At 35.0% G+C, this 22,800-nt stretch overlaps 2 protein-coding genes and 1 long non-coding RNA gene across 3 annotated transcripts; all 3 read right to left on the bottom strand.

Annotated features, from left to right (window-relative positions):
• Positions 1-1,829: 1,829 nt before the first annotated feature.
• Positions 1,830-2,588, bottom strand: LOC126624825 (uncharacterized). Its single transcript, XM_050293936.1, has 2 exons — positions 2,301-2,588; positions 1,830-2,173 (listed from the first exon to the last, which is right to left on the bottom strand). Exons 1-2 carry the CDS (start codon positions 2,493-2,495, stop codon positions 1,964-1,966), a joined length of 405 nt encoding a protein of 134 aa, XP_050149893.1. The 5' UTR covers positions 2,496-2,588; the 3' UTR covers positions 1,830-1,963.
• Positions 2,589-6,044: 3,456 nt separating this feature from the next.
• LOC126622546 (secreted RxLR effector protein 161-like) lies at positions 6,045-6,704 on the bottom strand. The gene has a single exon (XM_050291337.1). The coding sequence runs from the start codon at positions 6,702-6,704 to the stop codon at positions 6,045-6,047; it is 660 nt and encodes a 219-aa protein (XP_050147294.1).
• Positions 6,705-8,972: 2,268 nt separating this feature from the next.
• LOC126621057 (uncharacterized) lies at positions 8,973-13,620 on the bottom strand. Its single transcript, XR_007622786.1, has 5 exons — positions 13,308-13,620; positions 12,942-13,019; positions 12,781-12,858; positions 9,337-12,677; positions 8,973-9,214 (listed from the first exon to the last, which is right to left on the bottom strand). It is a non-coding gene; the product is annotated as an uncharacterized LOC126621057 (long non-coding RNA).
• Positions 13,621-22,800: the final 9,180 nt, after the last annotated feature.

Below are 22,800 nucleotides of genomic sequence, written 5' to 3'. Positions count from 1 at the left end.
TCCTCATCCATTCTACACCATAAAACTACCCAAAACATCTTCACAACCCAATCTGCCGCAAGCAAGGAAGGGGACAGATTCACTACGATTGTTTGGCTATTCATTCTGAGTTGTTGAACGATTTTAGGTGTTTTCTATCTTATATTTCAATGTCTAATTCATGTAATCTTTGTTTTGCATTAAGTATGATTGGCTAAATTCGTTTTGGCTAAGGGTGGATTCAAAACCATGATTATATATGTGAAATAAGTTGATTACTCTCGGTTATCGTTGCATGAGTGGTGAATACAATTTGCTTAACTGTTGGATTTAGAACTTATTCTTGTATGTTGGTTGAGAGTGCACGCTTAATTTGCATACTTGAATTTGATGCTAGGATATAAGTTTGTTTCACCTAATCGTTATGAATTTATATTCGTAAGTAGTAAAGGTCGCTAGTCACGATCGTGTTAAGTAGATTCTTGGCAAGAGTATCATGCTTTTCATAGTTACGAATGCCTTGTCGATGCTTATGATTTCCAAAGAACGTAATGATTCTAACCAGTATCTTTATCATGCTGTTCATATAAAGAACTTGTTAGGAATAATTTGTTTGCGATGCATATTCATCCAATTCAATGATTTTAGGGAAATCTGAAGGTTAATTTAAGCGGATCTAATTAACTTGGAGTGTCGAGGTTCATAACTTGTTAAATTGATAACTGGAAATCGATTTAGGTTGCATATATTTCATGTGTGGAGAAGAACCCCTTAGCCATTCCATCATCCATTGATTCTTCATAACTTTGTATTACAATATGTTTCTCTTACAATCTGCCATTTAAGTTTATTTTCGTCCAAATCAAATCCCCAATTATTTGGAAATCCTAGATTAGTTGGAAAGTGTGTTGGTTTATGTTTTTAAGTGTTTTGGTACAAGTTAAAACCCAAATTCGTCCAATTTGATGCCTTGTGTTCAAAACTGCCCAGAAAGTGTTTTTAAGGCAGTTTTGAGTCTTTTGATTGCTGTTTTGAGTTTTTGGTTTGTTTTAGTATTTTAAACGTGAGTTTTGCATTCTTTGAGTCTAATCTAGTGCTTTAAACTTTGTTTTTACATTTCTAAGTCAGTTTTCAAGTGTTTAGCAATCCCTCCTAATCCCCGGTCTAGAACGATCCCTACTTACATACTTTGCTACAATTGATAAAAAAATGGTTTAATTTTGTGTGTTAACTTATTTCTCACATCACTATACATACAATAGGAGAAAACTCTGTTAATTTTAACACATTGGTATTGTCATGAATTTGTAATATTTCAATGAAATAAATGAGATGTTGTCTAAGGACTACATAGCTAGTGCCACTACTGGAAAAAATAAATTGCGAGACGAACAAGAACCGTCTCCTAAAACCAACAGTCATCGCTTGAAAATTTACCCGACGGAAGTTCGTAGGTCAAAATTTGTCGTGTCTACACTATCATAAATATATTTTCCCAACGGCAACACGATTCCATTGGTTAACTTATATTTACCCGACGACAATTGCGACGACAATCTGGTGGGCAAACTTGCATTAACTGTTCTTTACCCGACGGAATGAAGTTTAATCGATGAAATTTTGGCAGTCTTGTCAACACTGGTTTTAAATTTCAACAGTTTAAAGCGATGAAGGCTGTTGTCAATTAGGTAACACAAAATTATTAATTAATGCTCTGCGTCCAATTTCATCGGTTTAGTTTAAGTAAACTGACGGAATGATTCGTCCGGCAAAAGTAATAAAATTAAAAAAAAAAAATTAACAAATTAATTAATCAAACATTATTAATGTTTGATTAATTAAATATTTTTTTTAAATTAACTTATTTAATATTAAAATAGTAAACACAATTATTTAATTAAAGTAATTGTCCTTCGCAAATAAAAAAATCTATAAAAAAAAAACAAGTAACTCTCCTTTGAAAAATACCAACAAAAAAAAAATATTAAAAATAGTCAAAAAATTCGCATAGCCACGTCCACTGCTCCCTCTTATTCTGAAATTCATTTGGCGGATTGTTCAGAGCTCGTTGATGACTTTCTTTATCAGCATAGTAGTTGCGTAGCTTGAACATCCACTCTTTGAACTGTGCCATCCGCAGCCCATAAATATAGTCAAACGTTTGCGGTTCACCATAACCAATATCGAACTCGGTCTAAAATAGAAAGTAAAACAAACAAGCATTAGTTATAGAAAACAATAAATTGCTAATTATATATATATATATATATATATAAAATTAAATTTAATAAAAATATTATATGAAAAAATAAAACAATTACCGAGAGTTGTTCCTCGTGCTTCACATTGCGGGGGATATACTTCCATTTGTGGATAGTAATCGGGCACCGGGTACGAATGAGTGCACGTTTGAAGCGAGTCAACATAGCTCGAACTTGAGGACATGTTAGACGCCTACGTCGTTCGTCATAGTCAACTTTGACTCGTCCATTGACAAGAACAATGTGCCTAAACATCTATTTAAATAAATAAATTAGACTTTTCAAAACCACAATTTATAATATAAACAACAAATTAATTAAAATATAATAAAAATAAAATTACTATAACAAAACCCATCCCACTCCCCAACCCCGTCCCCCTCCCATTCCTCGTGACCCTTCCCACCCACCCCATCCCCCTCTCCACCCAACTCCTCCCCTTACCCGACACCCTCCCTTTTCCTGTGTCCCCTCACCTTCCCCGTCACCCTTCCCACCCACCCCCTCCTCCTATCCACCCAACTCCTCCCCTTCCCCGTGTCCTCTCCCATTCCTTGTCTCCCCTCCCTTTCCCATACCCATACCCATACATAACACACCTCGATCCCAATAACACAAGTTACGAGGCTGTAATGTGCTGGCCGACACTAAATTGACCATATAACCCCATCTGAAGATGACGTCACAAGCCAACTTATTGACGAAGCCATAACAAGATATTTATGATGTGTAATAATTTGAACCAAAGATGTTCATTTAATAATAAACTCAAAGCTGCTACAAGAAAAATACTTATCATCCTCCCCACTTGGGGACACAAATTATCTCGGGTTTAACTGCGTTATTAGCACATCACATCAGAGTAGCTAAAAGTTTCACACATCAGTAAATACAACAAAGTGCAATGCTATGCATAATCAAAAGTCGATCATGCCAATATTATTACAACTAAGATAAAACTGTAGTAAAGGAGCCATCACCCGAAGTTCAGAGGATGAAAGCTTCACTACCAAGCCCACTCATCTCAACCAATGTTCTCTTTATTCTCGTTACGTCTTGAAGAGATTGATAAAACAAAACGTGAGTGGACCAGTTTTATTACAGTTATAAAATCATCATATAAACCTAATAACCCCTGTTTTGAAAACATATATAGCAAAAGCTATATAATAATACTACTGCAATAGTAAAATCTCATTCATTAATATTATCGAAAAACAATCAAGTCAAGTCCAGAAATCATACCTTTCGTCAATTAATCATGCTAGCATCAACTAACATAAATATAGCAGCAGGAAATATACTAGCATCAACTAGTTAATCTCAATACCGGTAATAATAATCAACCATCTAGTGTCTACTAAGACAAATATTACCTGCAAATAAATCTATTGCTGAAGATAACTATATGAAATATCACATGATGACCATTTAGTGAAATTAGATCACTGAGGATCCAAAGATATTATCAAATATCATCACAAGTCTCATTAGAGACTAAAATATTAATATGCATTCGCATATTAGGCATATATATATATATATATGAAGTACAAACGTTTTAGTTTTTCGAAGGGATCCACTCACAGATAAACAGAGCGTCCCTCACAAATAGGCTCCTTGTCTATATCCTTATGATCCTCTAACAATCATGTGATAATCATTATAAGCTAATATAAGTTTAAAACATCAACGCATGGAACATTGTCCAACTCTACCATTTAGGCTTTGAATTTGCACAAATGGAGGGCACCACGTGATTCAAAACAACGAAAAACCTGGGGTTAGGTCTCGGGTCTGTCACGCTTCGCCACGCACCGCCGTGCTCCGATCACACGCCACCACGTGCCGTCGCAGTGGTGTCATGTCGCCGCAGTGGTGTTGTGCCAGAAAACACGCGCCGCCATGGGCCACCGTTGCAGGTGAACACGTTGTCGTACTCGCCGCCACGGTTTGGCGAGTAGATGTCACATTCACCATCGTTGGTGCTACGTGCCGAAGCAGTGAGGATTTAAGATAGTTAACGGAAGATACCTTCGCTGTTGGATGATTTCGTTAGAGTTAACGGAATCCTAAGTTCTGCCATTAAACTTAACCTAGATCGTCGCGGGTAGCCGTCTGCCATCACCGGAGCCTTGCTGGAAACTGCAAAAGTTGCACAATATACATAAATATATATATATATATATATAGATGTATATATAGATGTATATATCTATATATATATATATAGATATATATATATACATCTATATATATATATATATAGATGTATATATATAAATAGATATATACATCTATATATATAGATGTATATAGATATATACATCTATATATATAGATATATATATATATATATACATCTATATATATAGATATATATATCTATATATATCTATAGATATCTATAGATATATATAAATATCTATAGATATATCTATAGATATCTATAGATATCTATAGATATAGATATATACATTTATGTATATATATATCTATAGATATCTAGATATATCTATATATATCTACTATATATATCTATAGATATATATATATATCTATATATATAGATATCTATAGATATCTATAGATATCTAGATATATCTATAGATATAGATATATACATTTATGTATATATATATCTATATATATCTAGATATATCTATAGATATCTATAGATATCTATATATAACTCATATGAAACTCTTACTTGTTGAAGGTGCAGTAGCCATGCAGAGAATGCGTGATCAAGAGAACACCAATATCGGCACGTTTGCCTTGATCGAGAGAGAAAACACCAACTCTTCTGTAAACTCCTAGCTTTATGACAATGCTCTATGGGAAGCCTTAGTTGATGTGATCTAGGGTTAGCAGGGACCGGTGTTTATATACTAGCCAAAAGTCTTAGATTCCATCCATAAAGGAAAGCTAAAACTCTCCTATCTTGGCTCTCAAGTAAAATATCATAATCATATATTATGAAGGATTCAATAAAAAACCTACCTATAATGTAAGACACTCAATGTAGGATTGATATAAGGATATCAAATCGCATCTTAACTGATCTCCAACTTATACATTCCTATTACATATAGTAGACCATTTATGGTTGATTTATATTGAATAAATCCAACATTCTCCCACTTGGTCTACTTAATTGTAATGATCATGCTTCAAACATATGTCGGAGATCATTGTTTCTTTAATGGCCATATTACTGCGACCCAATCCCATCCTTAATTCAAATTTCTATCAAATGGACTTCTCAATGTAGGACTAAAAAGGTTGTAAAGATAATTCATCTCAGAACCTTCATAATCACACACATTGAGTAAACCATTCACATGAAAACCATCAAATTATGATCTAGAGATGCACTTTAACTCAAGAATTGTCTTATTTTATATCATCTCTAGTCCACTTTATCGTAACTTTCATAAGTCAGACCTTATGCTTTTAAATGGTCTATATGTTTACCAATGTAAACTTTTTACCATTCCAAAGCCACCTTATGCTTTTTTCTTTTAAGCAGTCCATATGTTTGCCAACACAAACCCTTTTGTCATTCCAAAATGACACGTTATGCTTTTCATGCATTCTTCATGTTTGCCAACGTAAACTTTCATTATTCCAAAACAGACTTATGCCTAAAAAGAATTAAATATGCATGCATCATGTGAACACAAATAATTAAAAAAATCTTTATTCAAACCCAACCTCGGAAACAAACCACACCTCAAACCTCAAGACTCAGTGAGTTTAGCTCACTAATTTACTGCAACTAAAACTAGTTTTCTACTCCCATTAACTCAACATATCTAAGTTCGAGATCAATCCCATGTTTTCTACGTGCTTCTTGAAAGACATGACTGGAAGTGGCTTGTTCAAGGGATCCGCAAGCATTGATTCAGTATGTATATAGCTAATCTTTATGAACCCTTGCTTAATCTTTTCCCTAACCAACTTATACTTGATATGCATGTGCTTAGTCCCAGAAGATCTCTTGTTGTTCTTGGAGTAGAAAATTGCAGCAGTACTGTCACAAAATATCTTCAACGGATTTGTGACAATATGGAGGACCCTCATACCCTCTATAAACTTTCCAATCCAAACCGCTTGAGAAGTTGCTTCGTAACAAGCCATATATTCAGCCATCATAGTAGAGGTAGCTACATTTTTATGTTTCATACTTTTCCACGAGATTGCTCCTCCTGCCATCATAAAAATGTAGCTAGAGGTAGATTTCAGTGAGTCTTGACATCCCGCAAAATCTGAATCATAGTAGCCAAGCAACTCGAGCTTATCACTTCTCCTGTATACCAGTTTATAGTCTTTGGTTTTCTGCAAATACCTGAGCACCTTCTTTGCTACAATCCAATAGGCATGTCCAGGGTTCGATTGATATCTCCCCAACAAGCTTAATGCAAAAGGAATGTCAGGTCTTGTGCATACTTGTGCATACATTAACTCCATACAACTGAAGCATACGACTTGTCATTCATCTCAAGTTTTTCAGCTTCAGTTTGAGGGCTCTGCAGCTTGCTCAGTTTATCTCTTTTAGTCACTGGCACATCACAACCACTGCAAGTTGACATATTGAACCTCTTGAGTATCTTGTCAATATATCCCTTCTATGATATTCCAAGCAAACCTCTCTCTTTGTCACGCGTTATTTATATCCCCAAGACATAGGTTGCTTCGCCCATATCCTTCATCTCAAAATTGTCACTGAGTATTAATTTGGTCTCATGCAGTAAGGTCAAATCAGTGCTAGCTATGAGGATATCATCCACATATAGCACCAATATGGTGAAGTGTCTCCCACATGATTTAAAATATATACATTCATCTTCTGAATTCTCAGTGAAACCATGTGATTGCATTACTTCATCAAACCTCAAGTACCATTGTCTTGAAGCCTGTTTGAGGCCATAAATCGATTTCCTGAGTTTGCATACTAATTCCTTACCATCTCCATCAATGAATCCCTCAGGTTGTTGCATATAAATTTCTTCCTCCAAAGTACCATTTAGGAATGCAGTTTTTACATCCATTTGATGTAAATGAAGATTATAGTGAGCCACCAAAGCCATTACAAACCTGAATGAATCTTTTGTTGAGACTGGTGAGAATGTCTCAGTGTAATCAATTCCCTCTTGTTGAGTGTATCCCTTAGCAACAAGTCTAGCCTTGAATCTTTCAATTTCTCCCTTGGAGTCCTTCTTAGTCTTATACACCCACTTACATCCGATTGGCTTTGCTCCCTTTGGTAACACTGTAAGTTCCCACACTTTATTCTTTTTCATGGATTCAAGTTCATTCTCCATGGCTTTCACCCACTCTTCTTGCTGCAATCCACTTACAACCTCCATATATGTTGCAGGTTCACCAATGTTGATATCTGTTTCACTCAAATACAACATAAAATCATCTGAGATGGCTGATTTCCTCAGTCTTGTAGATTTTCAAAGTATAGGTGCAAGGACTTCAGGAATTGGTTCTGTAACTTGTACCGGTTCATGTGGAGCATCATTAGTGACATTTGGTTCTTCCATATTGTCTGTAGTATCATCAGTGGCATCATTTTGCACAACATTCTCAGTAACTGGTGGCAAGAGAAGACTGTGGCTTGTGTTTGGAGTCTGCACCCCAGTGTCTTCTACATTTTCTTGTAAATTAGATTCATCTTGTTCTTAAAAAATGAAGCTGTGATTTAAGACTCCCTCTGTCATCTCTTCTATGAACTTCACTTTATTTGTCTCAATGAAACGCATAGAATTTCCAGTACAATAAAATCTATATCCCTTGGTTCTCGGTGGATAACCAATGAAATAGCAACTTACAGTTTTGGGATCTAACTTCTTTTCCTGAGGATTATATGCTCTTGCTTCTGCTTTACATCCCCATATTTTCAAATGTAACAAGCTAGGCTTTCTGTTGTTCCAAATTTTGAAAGGTGTTGAAGTGACAGACTTGCTTGGTGCCCTATTGCAGATATAGTTTGTAGTTTTAATTGCATCACCCCATAGAAACATTGGCAAGTTGGTAGTGCTCATCATACTTCTTACCATATCCTTCAAGGTACGATTCTTTCTCTCAGAGACACCATTTTGTTGTGGTGTCCCAGGATTTGTATATTGAGCTACAATTCCTTCACTTTGCAGATAAAGTGCAAAGGGTCCTGGATTTCTTCCATGTTCAGTGTATCTTCCATAGTATTCACCACCTCTGTCAGACCTTACAGTTTTGATTTTCTTATCCAACTGTTTTTCAACTTCAGCCTTGTAAATTTGAAAAGCATTCAAAGCACTGGATTTGTCAGTAAGCAAATATAAGTAACAATATCTCGAATGGTCATCTATGAATGTTATGAAGTACCTATAGCCATCATAAGTAGGCGTGGGGAAAGGCCCACATATGTCAGTGTGTATGAGCTCTAGTAATCCATTACTTCTGATTGCATCTTTCTTGTGTGAACTCACCATTTTTCCTTTAATGCATTCAATACATGTAACCAGATTGTCAAACTCAAGTGGTGGAAGTATGCCACTTTTACTTAGGTTCTTTATTCTCTCTATTGAAATATGCCCTAATCTTTTGTGCCAAAGAGTGGATGAAGTCTCATCTTGATTCAATCTCTGCTATCCAATTAAATGTGTTACTCGACATGATTCCTTGCAAGTCAGTCGAAACATCCCATCAATATGCAAACCATTCCCAAAAATATGAAAGTTTTTGTGAATTGAAAAACCACTGTTATTAATTGAAAATACAAAATCTTTCATAACTAGCTGACTAACTGACTCTAAATTCCTTCGAATTGAAGGTACATAGCACACATTCTCAAGGTCTAATGTAAAATCAGACTCTAATTTTATTCTAACTATTCCAATAAACTCAACAGCAGCTCTTCCTCCATTCCTAACGATCATTGAGACTTCATCCCTTCTTGGCACTCTTTTGCTTGTGTAGCCCTGTAAAGAGTTTGTCACATGTATTGAAGCACCACTGTCAAGCCACCAAGAATCTCTAGCATATTCAACATTATTTGCTTCAAAACAAACTAAAACTTCACCTTTAAAAATCATAACATTACCTTTTCCTTTACCACTGTTAAGCCACTTTTTGTATTTTTGGCAATGTCTCTTCATATGTCCAGGTTTCTTGCAGAAGAAACATTTTCCCTTAACAGCTTTGGACCCTTTGTTTGCACCAATTTTGGAATGATACGATGCTACTTTGTTGTGCTCCTGTTTTGCAGTGTTGTTATGGTGATCAGTTACCATGTTCACCTTTTTCTCAAAAACTTCCTGCCTTATGTGTTACTCCTCATGCACGCAAATTGCAATTAGTTCATTGAGGCTCCACTTCTCCTTTTGTGCATTGTATGTGCTCTTTAATTGTGAGTACTCATTTGGTAGTGAGTTAAGTGCCACATGAACTAAGAAAGGATCACTCATAGGGACTTTGAGGGCATTCAATTTAGCACCAATATCTAGCAATTCTAATATATGTTCCCTCACACAACCTATACCATTATACCTTTTGGTCATAAGTTCATTCATGAGATTACCAGTTTCTGCCTTATGTAATTCTTTGAACTTCTCGCCAATAGATGCTAAGAACTCCTTGGCATTCTCGGATTCAGGAATGCCACCTCTCACTGTGTCAGACATAGATCTTTTAATCACCAAGAGAGCAATTCGATTAGCCTTCTGTCATCTTTCATATTTTTCTTTAACATCAACTGCAGCATCAGAAGCAGGTTCTGGAGGAGAATTCTCTCTTGTTGCTATGTCTAAATTCATTAGCCCTAGACAGATCTCAAGGTCTTGTTTCCATTTTTTGTAGTTTGTTCCACTTAAGGTTTGAACAATGTTCACAGCATTCATCACTGAATATACATACAACATGCATGCATTGATTAAAACAATCCCAAAACTTTATAAAACCGAAATTGATTCAACACTTGTAAGCAAGATGAATCAATATGTCTTTTGACACTGACTTATGCGCTACACCAGTTTCCTTCATGCCGATTCCCAACACTTGTGAGCAAGATGAGAACCCCACAACTGATGTGTCACATAAATCATGCCATACCATTCACGTATGATCCAGAAAACAACGATCAACACTTGTGAGTAAGATGAACAGTCTCTATATCATATATTGAATGCAATTTTATGAACAGCTACCTTAAATACATGATTCAATCTTTCATGATAAATGGTTGCAGCTTGAATATATGATTAATTGAATTATGTAGACACTGATCATCTTTAACTTTATATTTACCGAAGTACTAACAATTAAGCAGAACAGTTTAAATTTGACATGAACTATGCAAGATCTCATCTGCGAATTAGGTATATCTTTTATGCATGTTAAGAATTTTATGCTGCATGCTTTTCATTCGAAAATCACATATGATATCAATCTTAACGATTTTAACCATCCAAACAATGGCTCTGATACCAATTGTTAGCCATCATGTTTGTATGATCAAAACACAGTATAAATAAATAAATAAATAAATAAATATATATATCTATATATATCTATATATATCTATATATATAGATATCTATAGATATCTATAGATATCTATAAATATCTATAGATATAGATATATACATTTATGTATATATATATATCTATATATATCTAGATATATCTATAGATATCTATATATATATATATATATATATAACTCATATGAAACTCTTACTTGTTGAAGGTGCAGTAGCCATGCAGAGAATGAGTGATCAAGAGAACACCAATATCGGCACGTTTGCTGTGATCAAGAGAGAAAACACCAACTCTTCTGTAAACTCCTAGCTTTATGACAATGCTCTATGGGAAGCCTTAGTTGCCATGATCTAGGGTTAGCAGGGACCGGTGTTTATATACTAGCAAAAAAGTCTTAGATTCCATCCATAAAGGAAAGCTAAAACTCTCCTTTCCTGGCTCTCAAGTAAAATATCATAATCATATATTATTAAGGATTCAATAAAAAACCTACCTATAATGTAAGACACTCAATGTAGGATTGATATAAGGATATCAAATCGCATCTTAACTGATCTCCAACTTATACATTCCTATTACATATAGTAGACCATTTGTGGTTGATTTATATTGAATAAATCCAACAGCTAAAAGTTTCACACATCAGTAAATACAACAGAGTGCAATGCTATGCATAATCAAAAGTCGATCATGCCAATATTATTACAACTAAGATAAAATTGTAGTAGAGGAGCCATCACCCGAAGTTCAGAGGATGAAAGCTTCACTACCAAGCCCACTCATCTCCACCAATGTTCTCTTTATTCTCGTTACGTCTTGAAGAGATTGATAAAACAAAACGTGAGTGGACCAGTTTTATCACAGTTATAAAATCATCATTTAAACCTAATAACCCCTGTTTTGAAAACATATCTAGCAAAAGCTATATAATAATACTACTGCAATAGTAAAATCTCATTCATTAATATCATCGAAAAACAATCAAGTCAAGTTCAGAAATCATACCTTCCGTCAATTAATCTTGCTAGCATCCACTAACATAAATATAGCAGCAGGAAATATACTAGCATTAACTAGTTAATCTCAATACCGGTAATAATAATCAACCATCTAGTGTCTACTAAGACAAATATTACCTGCAAATAAATCTACTGCTGAAGATAGCTATATGAAATATCACATGATGACCATTTAGTGAAAATAGATCACTGAGGATCCAAAGATATTATCAAATATCATCACAAGTCTCATTAGAGACTAAAATATTAATATGCATTCGCATATCAGGCATATATATATATATATATGACGTACAAATGTTTTAGTTTTTCGAAGGGATCCACTAACAGATAAATAGAGCGTCCCTCGGAAATAGCCTCCTTGTCTATATCCTTATGATCCTCTAACAATCATGTGATAATCAATATAAGCTAATACAAGTTTAAAACATCAACGTATGGAACATTGTCCAACTCTACCATTTAGGCTTTGAATTTGCACAAATGGAGGGCACCACGTGATTCAAAACAACGAAAAACCTGGGGTTAGGTCTCGGGTGTGTCACGCGTCGCCACGCACAGCCGTGCTCCGATCACACGCCACCACGTGTCGCCGCAGTGGTGTCGTGTCGCCACAGTGGTGTTGTGCCGGACAACATGCGCCGCCATGGGCCACAGTTGCAGGTGAACACGTTGTCGTACTCGCTGCCGCGGTTTGGCGAGTAGACGTCACATTCACCGTCGCTGGTGCTACGTGCCAGAGCAGTGAGGGTTTAAGATAGTTAACGGAATATACCTTCGTTGTTGAATGATTTCGTTAGAGTTAACGGAATCCTTAGTTCTGCCGTTAAACTTAACGTAGATCGTCGAGGGTAGCCGTCTGCCATCACCGGAGCCTCGCTGGAAACTGCAAAAGTTGCACCGAGGGTTGTAGAGAGTGATTTCAGTCTCAAATCTCACGAATTTCTCATCAACTCGCAGAAAAATCAAATAAAGGCTCAGGGACTTACTTTGAACAGATTTGAGAGGAATGGGGGTCGAATTCACCTCGGACTCGACGGATTTCCCTCAAAAACCCTCGCCAGATTCTGGAAATAGGAAACACATTGCATGCATGTCAAACCTTAGTAAATTTGAACTAAAATTAACATGCAAGAAGGTATCTAAATACCTGAGATTGGTTCGAGTTATTCCCGAGCTCCAGAAATCACAAAGTTGCCGGAGTTTGCTCGGAGAAGACAATCGAAAACTGGGCAATTACACCGAGAGACATGCAGAGGTTTAGAGCACGAAAAAACAGGTTTAAACCTCACCAAATTCAGTCCCAATCGAAAGAGAAATGAAATAAGAACACTGCAGAACCCAAATCAACCTTGAACTCGACGACAGTCTTGCTAGAATTCAAAGTCGTGGCTAGGCATGCAAGTTCAGAGTATAATCGAGTTAAAGCACAAGTTTTCAAGCTCAAAATTCGAAGAAACAAACAGTTCCAACACATTTAGAAGCCCAAAAATTGAAGGAAGAGCAAGAATCTCACATGAGATCAAGAGCTAGAGCTCGAAGCTCACGGGTTCCATGGCAGTTCACTGCCCATCGCTCTGATGATGCGTGCGAAGGTATAAACAGGTTCCTCTCGTCTCAGAGATGCCAAATTTATGGTTTTCAAGTTCGATTGATGAGAGAGTGAAGGTGAGAGCAAGGATAAGAGGCTCTCGGCTGAGAGAGAGAGAGAGAGAGAGAGAATATGAGTGTTTGCAGAAAATGGGAAGGTGAGAGCAAGGATAAGAGGCTCTCGGCTGAGAGAGAGAGAGAGAGAGAGAGAGATAGAGAGAGAGAGAATATGAGTGTTTGCAGAAAATGGGAAGGGAGAGAGAGGCCGGAGTGGGTATAAATTCACTTAATTTTTTAAGTGAAATTACAAATTTCCCTCTCACTAATTGTAAATTTTACAATTAGGTTCCCTAAGGTGAAATTCGATATCAACGTTAAACTAACGTACGAAAAATAAGATTATGAAACTTAAGAAAGTACAAGGATATAAATCTCAAGTTGAGGCTTGATAAATTAATTAAGGCACCCACTTGGGGGAAAATAGTCATTTCACATATTTCGGGAATAAAATACAATATTTTAAAGTATGAGTTGTAACAATACAAGTACGACAACAACAACAACAACAACAACAAAATCATATAATAACAACACCAACAACAACAACAACAACAACAAAATTATATAACAACAACAACAAAAACAAGAACAATGTAAAAATAAATTTGATATACCTTTCAAAGAGATGGAGAGAGACAGAGAGAAATGGGTGAGAGTGAACTTGAATGAATGACATAAATGGAGGAGTCTCGGTTTAATATAGGGGATGACCGGCTTTACCCAACTTGGCGAATATAGGGGATGTTCCACTGGTCTCGAACCTTCATCAAATTGGAGTATATTCAACTTGGCGAATATTTCATCTCCAGATAATTCTCGTGGTCTAGTTCGATAGTCTGTTTTCCCATCAAAAGCTTATGGCTTCTCACGCCACTTGTGATTCCAAGGAAGCCGCCTACGGTGATCCAAGTAGCATACCTTTCCAGTGTGCCAAAAGAACGATGTGTCCTTGCCGTATGTTGGGCATGCCATATACCCTTCAGTAATCAAGCCAAACAACATACCATAAGCAAAGAAATAATTAATTGTCCACATTATTGCAACTCTCAAAGTGCACATTTCCCTCGTCGACTTGTCATACGTTCGTACACCATTTTTCCATAAATTTATCAACTCATCTGACCGCAAACATACATCAATGGAACCGCTCGGACAAGTTTCATCATTAAGGATTACAATTATGATTTATCTCAGAAAAAGATGAATAATCACCAGAGAATAAGCAATATCATTTGTTTAATATTTTGTTTCTCCACGCAAAAAGCATGATATCACTATTAGGTGCTCTATGCCTGTACAATTCTGAGATACATCTGCAAACCTGTAGCATGTAGCCAAATGTTCAATTCATGGGACAAATTATCCAAAATGCATTCATAAAATCACAAGCCCACCAGAAAAAGAACATAGGCGAAAATGTATTTCAAATAAAACAGCTGACATGCTATTTATTAATATTGTTTAATGGTATTTTTTTTTTCAATTTGTAAGTGAGAGGTTTTAGGTTCGATTCTCGATAAAGACGAATTTGAACCATATTATTGCTAGCTTATTATAAGGCTAAGCCCCTCACTCCTTAATATAGATAATATCGTTTGTTAAAAAAGTAAAATAAAAAACTTAAAGCAAAAGGATGTATAATAATATAAGGATGTAAACGATGTCCTATCTTAGTAACTGCACCCGTATAAGCCTGTGGAATAATCATCCTTAACAGAAAAGGCTAAAGTATATGCTGCAGATAAACTCAGATATGTCAAACAATTACTTTTCTAAGAAAAAGAAAATTAGACTTGTCAAGCACTATTCATGTGCCCGAATCTCGGGAGTGGCGAGTTCACGACCAATTTATTCTCTCTCCTTTAGTGTGTAAATATATTGTTGTATAGTTTTTTTTTTCTTTTTTTTAACAAATGATAACGTTAGTGGGTTAAATTGTTGAATGTTAGAAGAAGAGGGAGATCAATGGGGATTGACCCACATCAGGATGCATTATTATTGCTTTCCACCACTCAAATTAAGAGAAAATGTGAGTGCATCTGACCCAACAATCACATTTTTCTTTCTACTGAATACCATTGATTACACTCTTGCTTTTGCTTCTTCTCCTTACTCTGCCCTCACATTTAAACTCTATATCTCTCGGCGTATTCTTTTGCGTTCTTGTCCACAGTCCACTCACACCTTCCATTTCTAGCTTTTGCCTTTCAAAGCCTTTTCTTCTCCTTCAAAATTTCTCAATCATTTTTCCGCATGTAATTAATCTTGACAAGTAGGTTATGTCAACATCCCTTTATTCTTTACTGCACGGTGACTAAAGCGTTTAGTGACAGATTAGGCACCCAAAACATTTTCGTAGCGGCCAAAGGTTACGAAAATAAAAAGATGACTCCTGCTTGTTTTGTTAAGTTTCAACATTATATGAATCTCATTCATTGTAGTCATATAGGGTCAATGAGTGTAGCTGTAAAAATCATTAATATTTTAAATTGAAGACTGAGTTCATTCATTGTATTCATATAGGATCAATGAATGTAGCTATAAAAAATCATCAAAATCGGAGTTAAAATAACCGTTAAATCGTGATTTTTCGTTGATAACCGTCGAAAAGTTTTGTTCCGTTACTTGATCTCTGAATGTTTGTTTTTTGCGATTTTTGGCGTATGCGATCTTGAAGCATATACAAACAAGTTTGACAGTTGGATTGTTGAAATTAGTTTCGTAGAATGTGTATCCCATCAAAACGATAGATTCACTAACACTGAGTTTATTTATACTTTCATCAAGTATAATTTAAGATTTTGTGGTATCCACTAGTGTAAATATTTTAAATTGAAGATCAAATTCATTCATTGCATTCATATAGTGTCAAGGAGTGTAGCTATAAAAAAATCATCAAAATCGGAGTTAAAATAACCGTTAAATCGTGATTTTTGTTTGATAACAGTCGAAAAGTTTTGTCCCGTTACTTGATCTTTGAATGTTTGTTTTTTGCAATTTTTGGCGTATACGATCTCGAAGCGTGGATCGTTGAAATTAGTTTCGTAGATGCGTATCCCATCAAAATGATAGATTCACCAACACTTAAGAGTTTATTCATACTTTCATTAAGTATAACATAAGATTTTGTGTTATCCACTAGTGTAAATATTTTAAATTAAAGATCAAGTTCATTCATTGTATTCATATATGGTCAAGGAGTGTATGTTTAAAAAAACATCAAAATCAGAGTTAAAATAACCGTTAAATGTGATTTTTCATTGATAACCGTTAAAAAGTTTTGTCCCGTTACTTGATCTCTGAATGTTTGTTTTTTTCAATTTTTGGTGTATGCGATCTTGATGTATATACAAACATGTTTGACGGTTGGATCGTTGAACTAGTTTCGTAGAATGCGTATCCCATCAAAACAATAGATTCACTAACACTTAAAAGTTTATTCATACTTTCATTAAGTGTAACATCACTAGTGTAAATATTTTAAATTGAAGATCAAGTTCATTCATTGTATTTGTATAGGGTCAAGGAGTGTAGTTGTAAAAAATCATCAAAATCGGAGTTAAAATATCCGTTAAATCGTGATTTTTTGTTAATAACCGTTGAAAATTTTGTCCCATTACATGATCTCTGAATGTTTGTTTTTTTGCGATTTTTGGTGTATGCGATCTTGAAGCATATACAAACAAGTTTGACGGCTGGATCGTTGAAATTAGTTTCGTAGAATGCGTATCCCATCAAAACGATAGATTCACTAACACTTAAGAGTTTATTCATACTTTCATTAAGTATAACATAAGATTTTGTGGTATCCAATAGTGTAAATATTTTAACTTGAAGATCGAATTCATTCATTGTATTCATATAGGGTTAAGAAGTGTACCTGTAAAAAATCATCAAAATTAGAGTTAAAATAACCGTTAAATCGTGATTTTTCGTTGATAACCGTAAAAAAGTTTTGTTCCGTTACTTGATCCCTGAATGTTTGTTTTTTTTCAATTTTTGACGTATACGATCTTGAAGCATATACAAAATGGTTTGACGATTGGATCGTTGAAATTTGTTTCGTTGAATGTGTATCCCATCAAAACGATAGATTCACTAACACATAGAGTATATTTATACTTTCATTAAGTATAACATAAGATTTTGTGGTATCCACTAGTGTAAATATTTTAAATTGAATATTGAATTCATTCCTTGTATTCATATAGGGTCAAGGAGTTGAACTGTAAAAAATCATCAATTGGAGTTAAAATAACCATTAAATCGTGATTTTTCGTTGATAACCGTCGAAAAGTTTTGTCCCGTTACTTGATCTCTGAATGTTTGTTTTTTTCAATTTTTGGAGTATGCGATCTCGAAGTATATACAAACATGTTTGAAGGTTGGATCGTTGAAACTAGTTTCGTAGAATGCGTATCCCATCAAAACAATAGATTCACTAACACTTGGAGAATTTATGTTGGAAATGTGCCCTAAAACCAATCATATGATGATACTTTACGGACATTTCACATGTTAAACTAATCTAGTTTAATATCAAGGGCAAAGATTATTGTTTTAAGCCGTCTCGTATAAATGTTATATGCTTAAACGATAAGTCCAAGGAATATGTAATTAGGAGAATGTAATTTAAACAAGTTAGATTCATGAGACCATTCTCTTTCGTATACATATCCTAAACGTTCCTGATCATAGGATTGCCAATTGGGCATTGACAGTCCGTTAAGATCAGTACGTGTTGTATCTTCTCTCAGGGAGAGTGACTGGTCTCGAGTCATTGGTGTGATTGACACCAAGACAAGCATGTAGGTGCTCAATAGAGAATGAGTCCACTGAACACGATCAACGATGAGTTCTCATACTCATGTCACATGAGAACTCATGGTTGGGATAATGCAAAGTAGTCCTTTGACCTGAGGCATCATAGTTGTCTTGTGATTAGGTCCTTGATCTTTGACTATGTCAAAGTCACTCTATCAAAGGGTGTCCACGACATAGTTGGGGTTAAGCCACTTAGCCATGGAGGCAAGTGAATGCGTAACAAGGGATCTCTAACCCTCAAATCGTTTGAGGGAGAATACTCTATGATATGATTAAGAATCTCTGGCCATAGTATGAATGAGATTTAGGAAGTCGTTCCAAATCACATTCAAGGTAATCATATAAGTAAATGAATCACATTGGATAATAGACATGAATAAACTATCAATCCAAACAATGTGGTCAAGAGTATTGTATTAGAGAAAGACAGTATTGCATTGTAATCCTAAACTGAATAGGTTCTTCACCTCTTCTGATTAGCTTGGGTAACTGCTAGGTGTCACTCATGGTTTGTGGAAGCCCTAAACGTGTATAATCACTAAAGGGAGAATTGAAAGTAAGTTTCAATTCATAATCGATTTGAAAGAGTTCTAATCGCCCACTGTCTCGCTAAAAGGAACCTAATGGATCGTACACCGAGTAAGGTAGAGATTGAAGAAACAATGGAGATGAGTAAGGATAATTAAATGGTTTAATTATTTATGGCAAGGATTAATTAATATGTTAATTAATCAAACGAATAAAGTTCGTTAAAAGACCTTGGGTTAGTTTTGGGCCTCAAGGCCCAATGGGCTTCGAACGTCAAGCCCATTGACTTAAGTTGTATGACAACTTAATAACTAATAATTCACAAAGGCCCAAATAGCCCAATAAAACCCTATGGCCGGCCATATTGATAAAGGAGTGGGTTTTGGACTTATTACAAGTTTGCCACTCCAATGAAGGTAGGTATAAATATGACTTTATAGCCTTTTCTTCATTAGGGTTTTCTTTTGGAGAAAATTGGAGAGAACATGTCTCTCCCTTTCTCTCTAAGAGGCCGGCCCCCTTGGAGGAGATTAGCTAGCAATCTCTCATCCTCCAAGGTCACTCCTCTCTTCTTCAAGTCTCTCCTTGGTGTGGAAAAATTAGAGGTTCTCTATTTTGAGAACTTGGAGAATCTTTTATACCATCCTCCTCCAAGAAATCGATGGATCTAAGAAGCAAGGAACGAATGCCCTCTCCTTGGGTGATTAGCCTTTGCTTATGCAAAGAGGAATCAACAAAGGTATAATATTTCTCAACTCACTTTGTTCTTGAGTTGAGTCATGGTTCACCTAACTACTGGGCATTGAATTTCATGGGTTATGTTTTGTTTTGAGTGCATACAAGCATGATTCCGCCTTTAATTGTTAATTGCATGCTATAGATGTTGCTCAAATGAACATGTTTTTCACAAAATTTCCTTCAATTTATTCATACTTTCATTAAGTATAACATAAGATTATGCAGTATTCACTAGTGTAAATATTTTAAATTGAAGATCGAGCTCATTCATTGTATTCATATAGGGTCAAGGAGCGTAGCTATAAAAAATCATCAAAATTAGAGTTAAAATAACTGTTAAATCGTGATTTTTCGTTGATAACCGTCGAAAAGTTTTGTCCCGTTACTTGATCTTTGAATGTTTGTTTTTTGTGATTTTTTGCTGTTGCGATTTCGAAGCATATACAAACAAGTTTGACGGTTGAATCATTGAAATTAGTTTTGTGTAATTCGTATCCCATCAAGTTCAGTGGTGTTTCTATATATATATATATATATATATATTTTTTTTTTTTTTAATTTATTAAGTAGATTTAAATTTATTTATTTTGTACATATAACTCTTAAGAAATTGAATGATATGTATATTTAAGCCAATCCAATGGTGTGTAAGAAAATTTTTTATTTTTGTTTTTGAAATAGAAGGAGAGAGGAAAAGAGTGATAGAGAATGTGGGAGTGAGAAGTTTTTTATTTTTTATTTTTTTTAAATTAGATATATGTTAGTATTACATGTAGGTAAGGCTTTGAAAAAAAAAGTAAAATTTAGTTGTGTGAAATTACATTTATGCCCCATATTTCTTATTCATGTTCTGTTTTAATTAGAGGGTTAAACTGGTAATTTCATAGGGTTTTGATTGACAATGTGTGTTTTATTAATTAGTATAGATGCATAATATAGGGTTTTGGTTGACAATGTGTGTTTTATTATAGTTTTTAGGGGTATAAAATTGTTAAATTAATATATATAATTATTATAGCATTTTTTAGGGTTATAAAATTATAAAATTAATATTTTGTTTATCGTGTATCGTGTTACCCACGTATATACCTGAACCAACCCGTTATTTTAACAAGTGCTTATCGGTTTACCCGATAACGACCCGATTCGGTATCGTGTCGACCCGAACACCTATTAATTTCGTCTCAGGTTATCGGACCGTGTCAAGAATTGCCAGGCCTACCCTCATGCCTTCCCCTATTTTCCTTTCTCATTCATTGCTTGCCATGTGGATTTCATTATCACTTAAAATTAGGTAATTAATAGGAAATTTGGAAGACTAGCCAAATTTTAGACTATGAAGAAATTTTAACCAACTACTATAACTTTTTATAATTTTAACCAAAATTTGACATGAAAATACTACAATACCCTTTATTAACTAAAACTAACATTTGCCTACACACTTTGTGTGTATGAACATATTTTTTTTTAAATGAGAAGGAGGGAGGGAGGGAGGGAGGAGTGGGAGATTTTTGTTTTTGGTTTTTTATTTTATTTTATTTATTTATTTTTTTTTATGAGATTTCAATAAAAACCAGTAAAATGTGGACCTATGAAATTATATTATTGCTCATCATTTTTTTTTTTTTGTGATAGAAGATTAAATTATCTTTTCACCCTCTTTTGGTTGACAAAGAGGGTTTCATTAATTAGTAAAGATAATTAGAAACTACTACAACATCAAATTCCTCTCCCGTCTTTCTCTTAAAACTCACCTCACTCGTGATGTGGGTCTCTTTTTAACAAACTACTGACCGGCTTCCTTGCCGTGGATCAGCTGTCGATGCAAAAGGGAAATTTGATACCTCGTTCTCCTGAGATAGGTGTATTTGAAATGATTTAGGAATCTCTTCCACCTGAAAAGGTAAAGGTTCAAAATCAATACAATGTAAGAGACTGCAAACACCAGCAACCAACCTTCATAGTTAATTACTTATTTACAATTTTTTAGTCGGCATTGTTTGTGTACTGATATTTGAATTTATGGTCGCAGTTTTTGAGTCTTCCCTGCAAAGCTTTGAACAAGCAGAGCAAGAACATAGCAGCCGGAAGTATCAAAGACCCAAAACAAAGGAAATTTTAGCAAGGATGAAAATGAAAAATCCACACCATCGAAAAGAGATTACATTCTTTAAATAGTATCCATACTTGGAACCCGCGGGACTCAAGGTCTCTTGGGCAAAGCAAAGAATGAAAAATCGAGAGAGAAAGACTGCACAATGTAGAATTAAATATACCCAAATATTAGTCTTTAATTTCAAAAATGTCAATTTTTACAAAATTTTGAAATATATCTAAAATCTCACTTAAGTTGACACAAATACCCTAAAACTTTAAAACCAAATAAACTAAAAAACCAAAACCCTATCAGATGAAGAATTTCTAACATTAAAACCTAAAAAGTGGTGGCGACATAGTGAAGGCATCGGCTGCTGGTGGAAACTTGTGCAATCCTAAACGACAATGAGTGTAGATGGTTAATTTTAATTTTAATTTTTCCTCATCTACGTTTTTTGTTTCTTTTTAATTTCTTTCCATGTTTCTGTCGTCTTCTTCTTTGGTTTCGCATTTTTGGGTAGGCTGGAGAAATAGATAGTACTTAACTGTGGTTACACTGATTTTTGGTTCTTTGCTGTCAGTTTGGAGTTCCATATGTATCTGTCTTTGTAATTTTGGCAATTGGTCTAGGTACAAAAAGACAAAGACAAAGACAAAATGCAGATGGAGAAAAATTAGAGTGTGATAAAATTGTCACAGCCCGTCCCGAAGATGTATATTATTTTATTCTTGATGATGTGAAATGACGGAAATACCCATGGACGTTAAATTGTGTGATGTAGTTTAAGTGTTGTGTATGGATCACTATTCTCAAATCCTAATTGTTTGGGACCAATTAGGATTAAGTAATTGTGTATTTTGGGTTGTTGACCAATCCTAGACCACACACACACATCCACATCACCTTATCTTTCTCACTCCCCTACTCTCTCTCGGTTTCACTCTCTCTCTCCTTCGAACTCGTACGGACAATCACCCAAAACCCTTGATACTTCACGGATCGTGATCAAAGTTGGCACCATTGTGTTCGTGAAGCTCAGACAAGTCGATTGGTACCCACTTCAGGTAAGGATACCTTCGAAAACCCTAGTTTTTCATAACCCTCGATTTGTGCACTGTTCATGCACACATAATTATGGATGTTTTTGGGAATTTGAAGCTTGTAGGAA

Source organism: Malus sylvestris, chromosome 5 (genome assembly GCF_916048215.2).
Source record: "Malus sylvestris chromosome 5, drMalSylv7.2, whole genome shotgun sequence".
In the NCBI taxonomy this organism is placed as follows: domain Eukaryota; kingdom Viridiplantae; phylum Streptophyta; class Magnoliopsida; order Rosales; family Rosaceae; genus Malus; species Malus sylvestris.
This window is presented reverse-complemented; position numbering and strand designations above follow the sequence as displayed.

What these genes read in the sequence shown, in the direction of transcription:
- LOC126624825 (XM_050293936.1), bottom strand. Translation starts at nt 2,495, where the DNA reads ATGTTTAGGCACATTGTTCTTGTCAATGGACGAGTCAAAGTTGACTAT. An exon ending in AGCACGAGGAACAACTCTCG is followed by an intron (nt 2,174 to 2,300) that starts GTAATTGTTTTA and finishes TTTCTATTTTAG; the next exon opens with ACCGAGTTCGATATTGGTTA.
- LOC126622546 (XM_050291337.1), bottom strand. Translation starts at nt 6,704, where the DNA reads ATGTATGCACAAGTATGCACAAGACCTGACATTCCTTTTGCATTAAGC.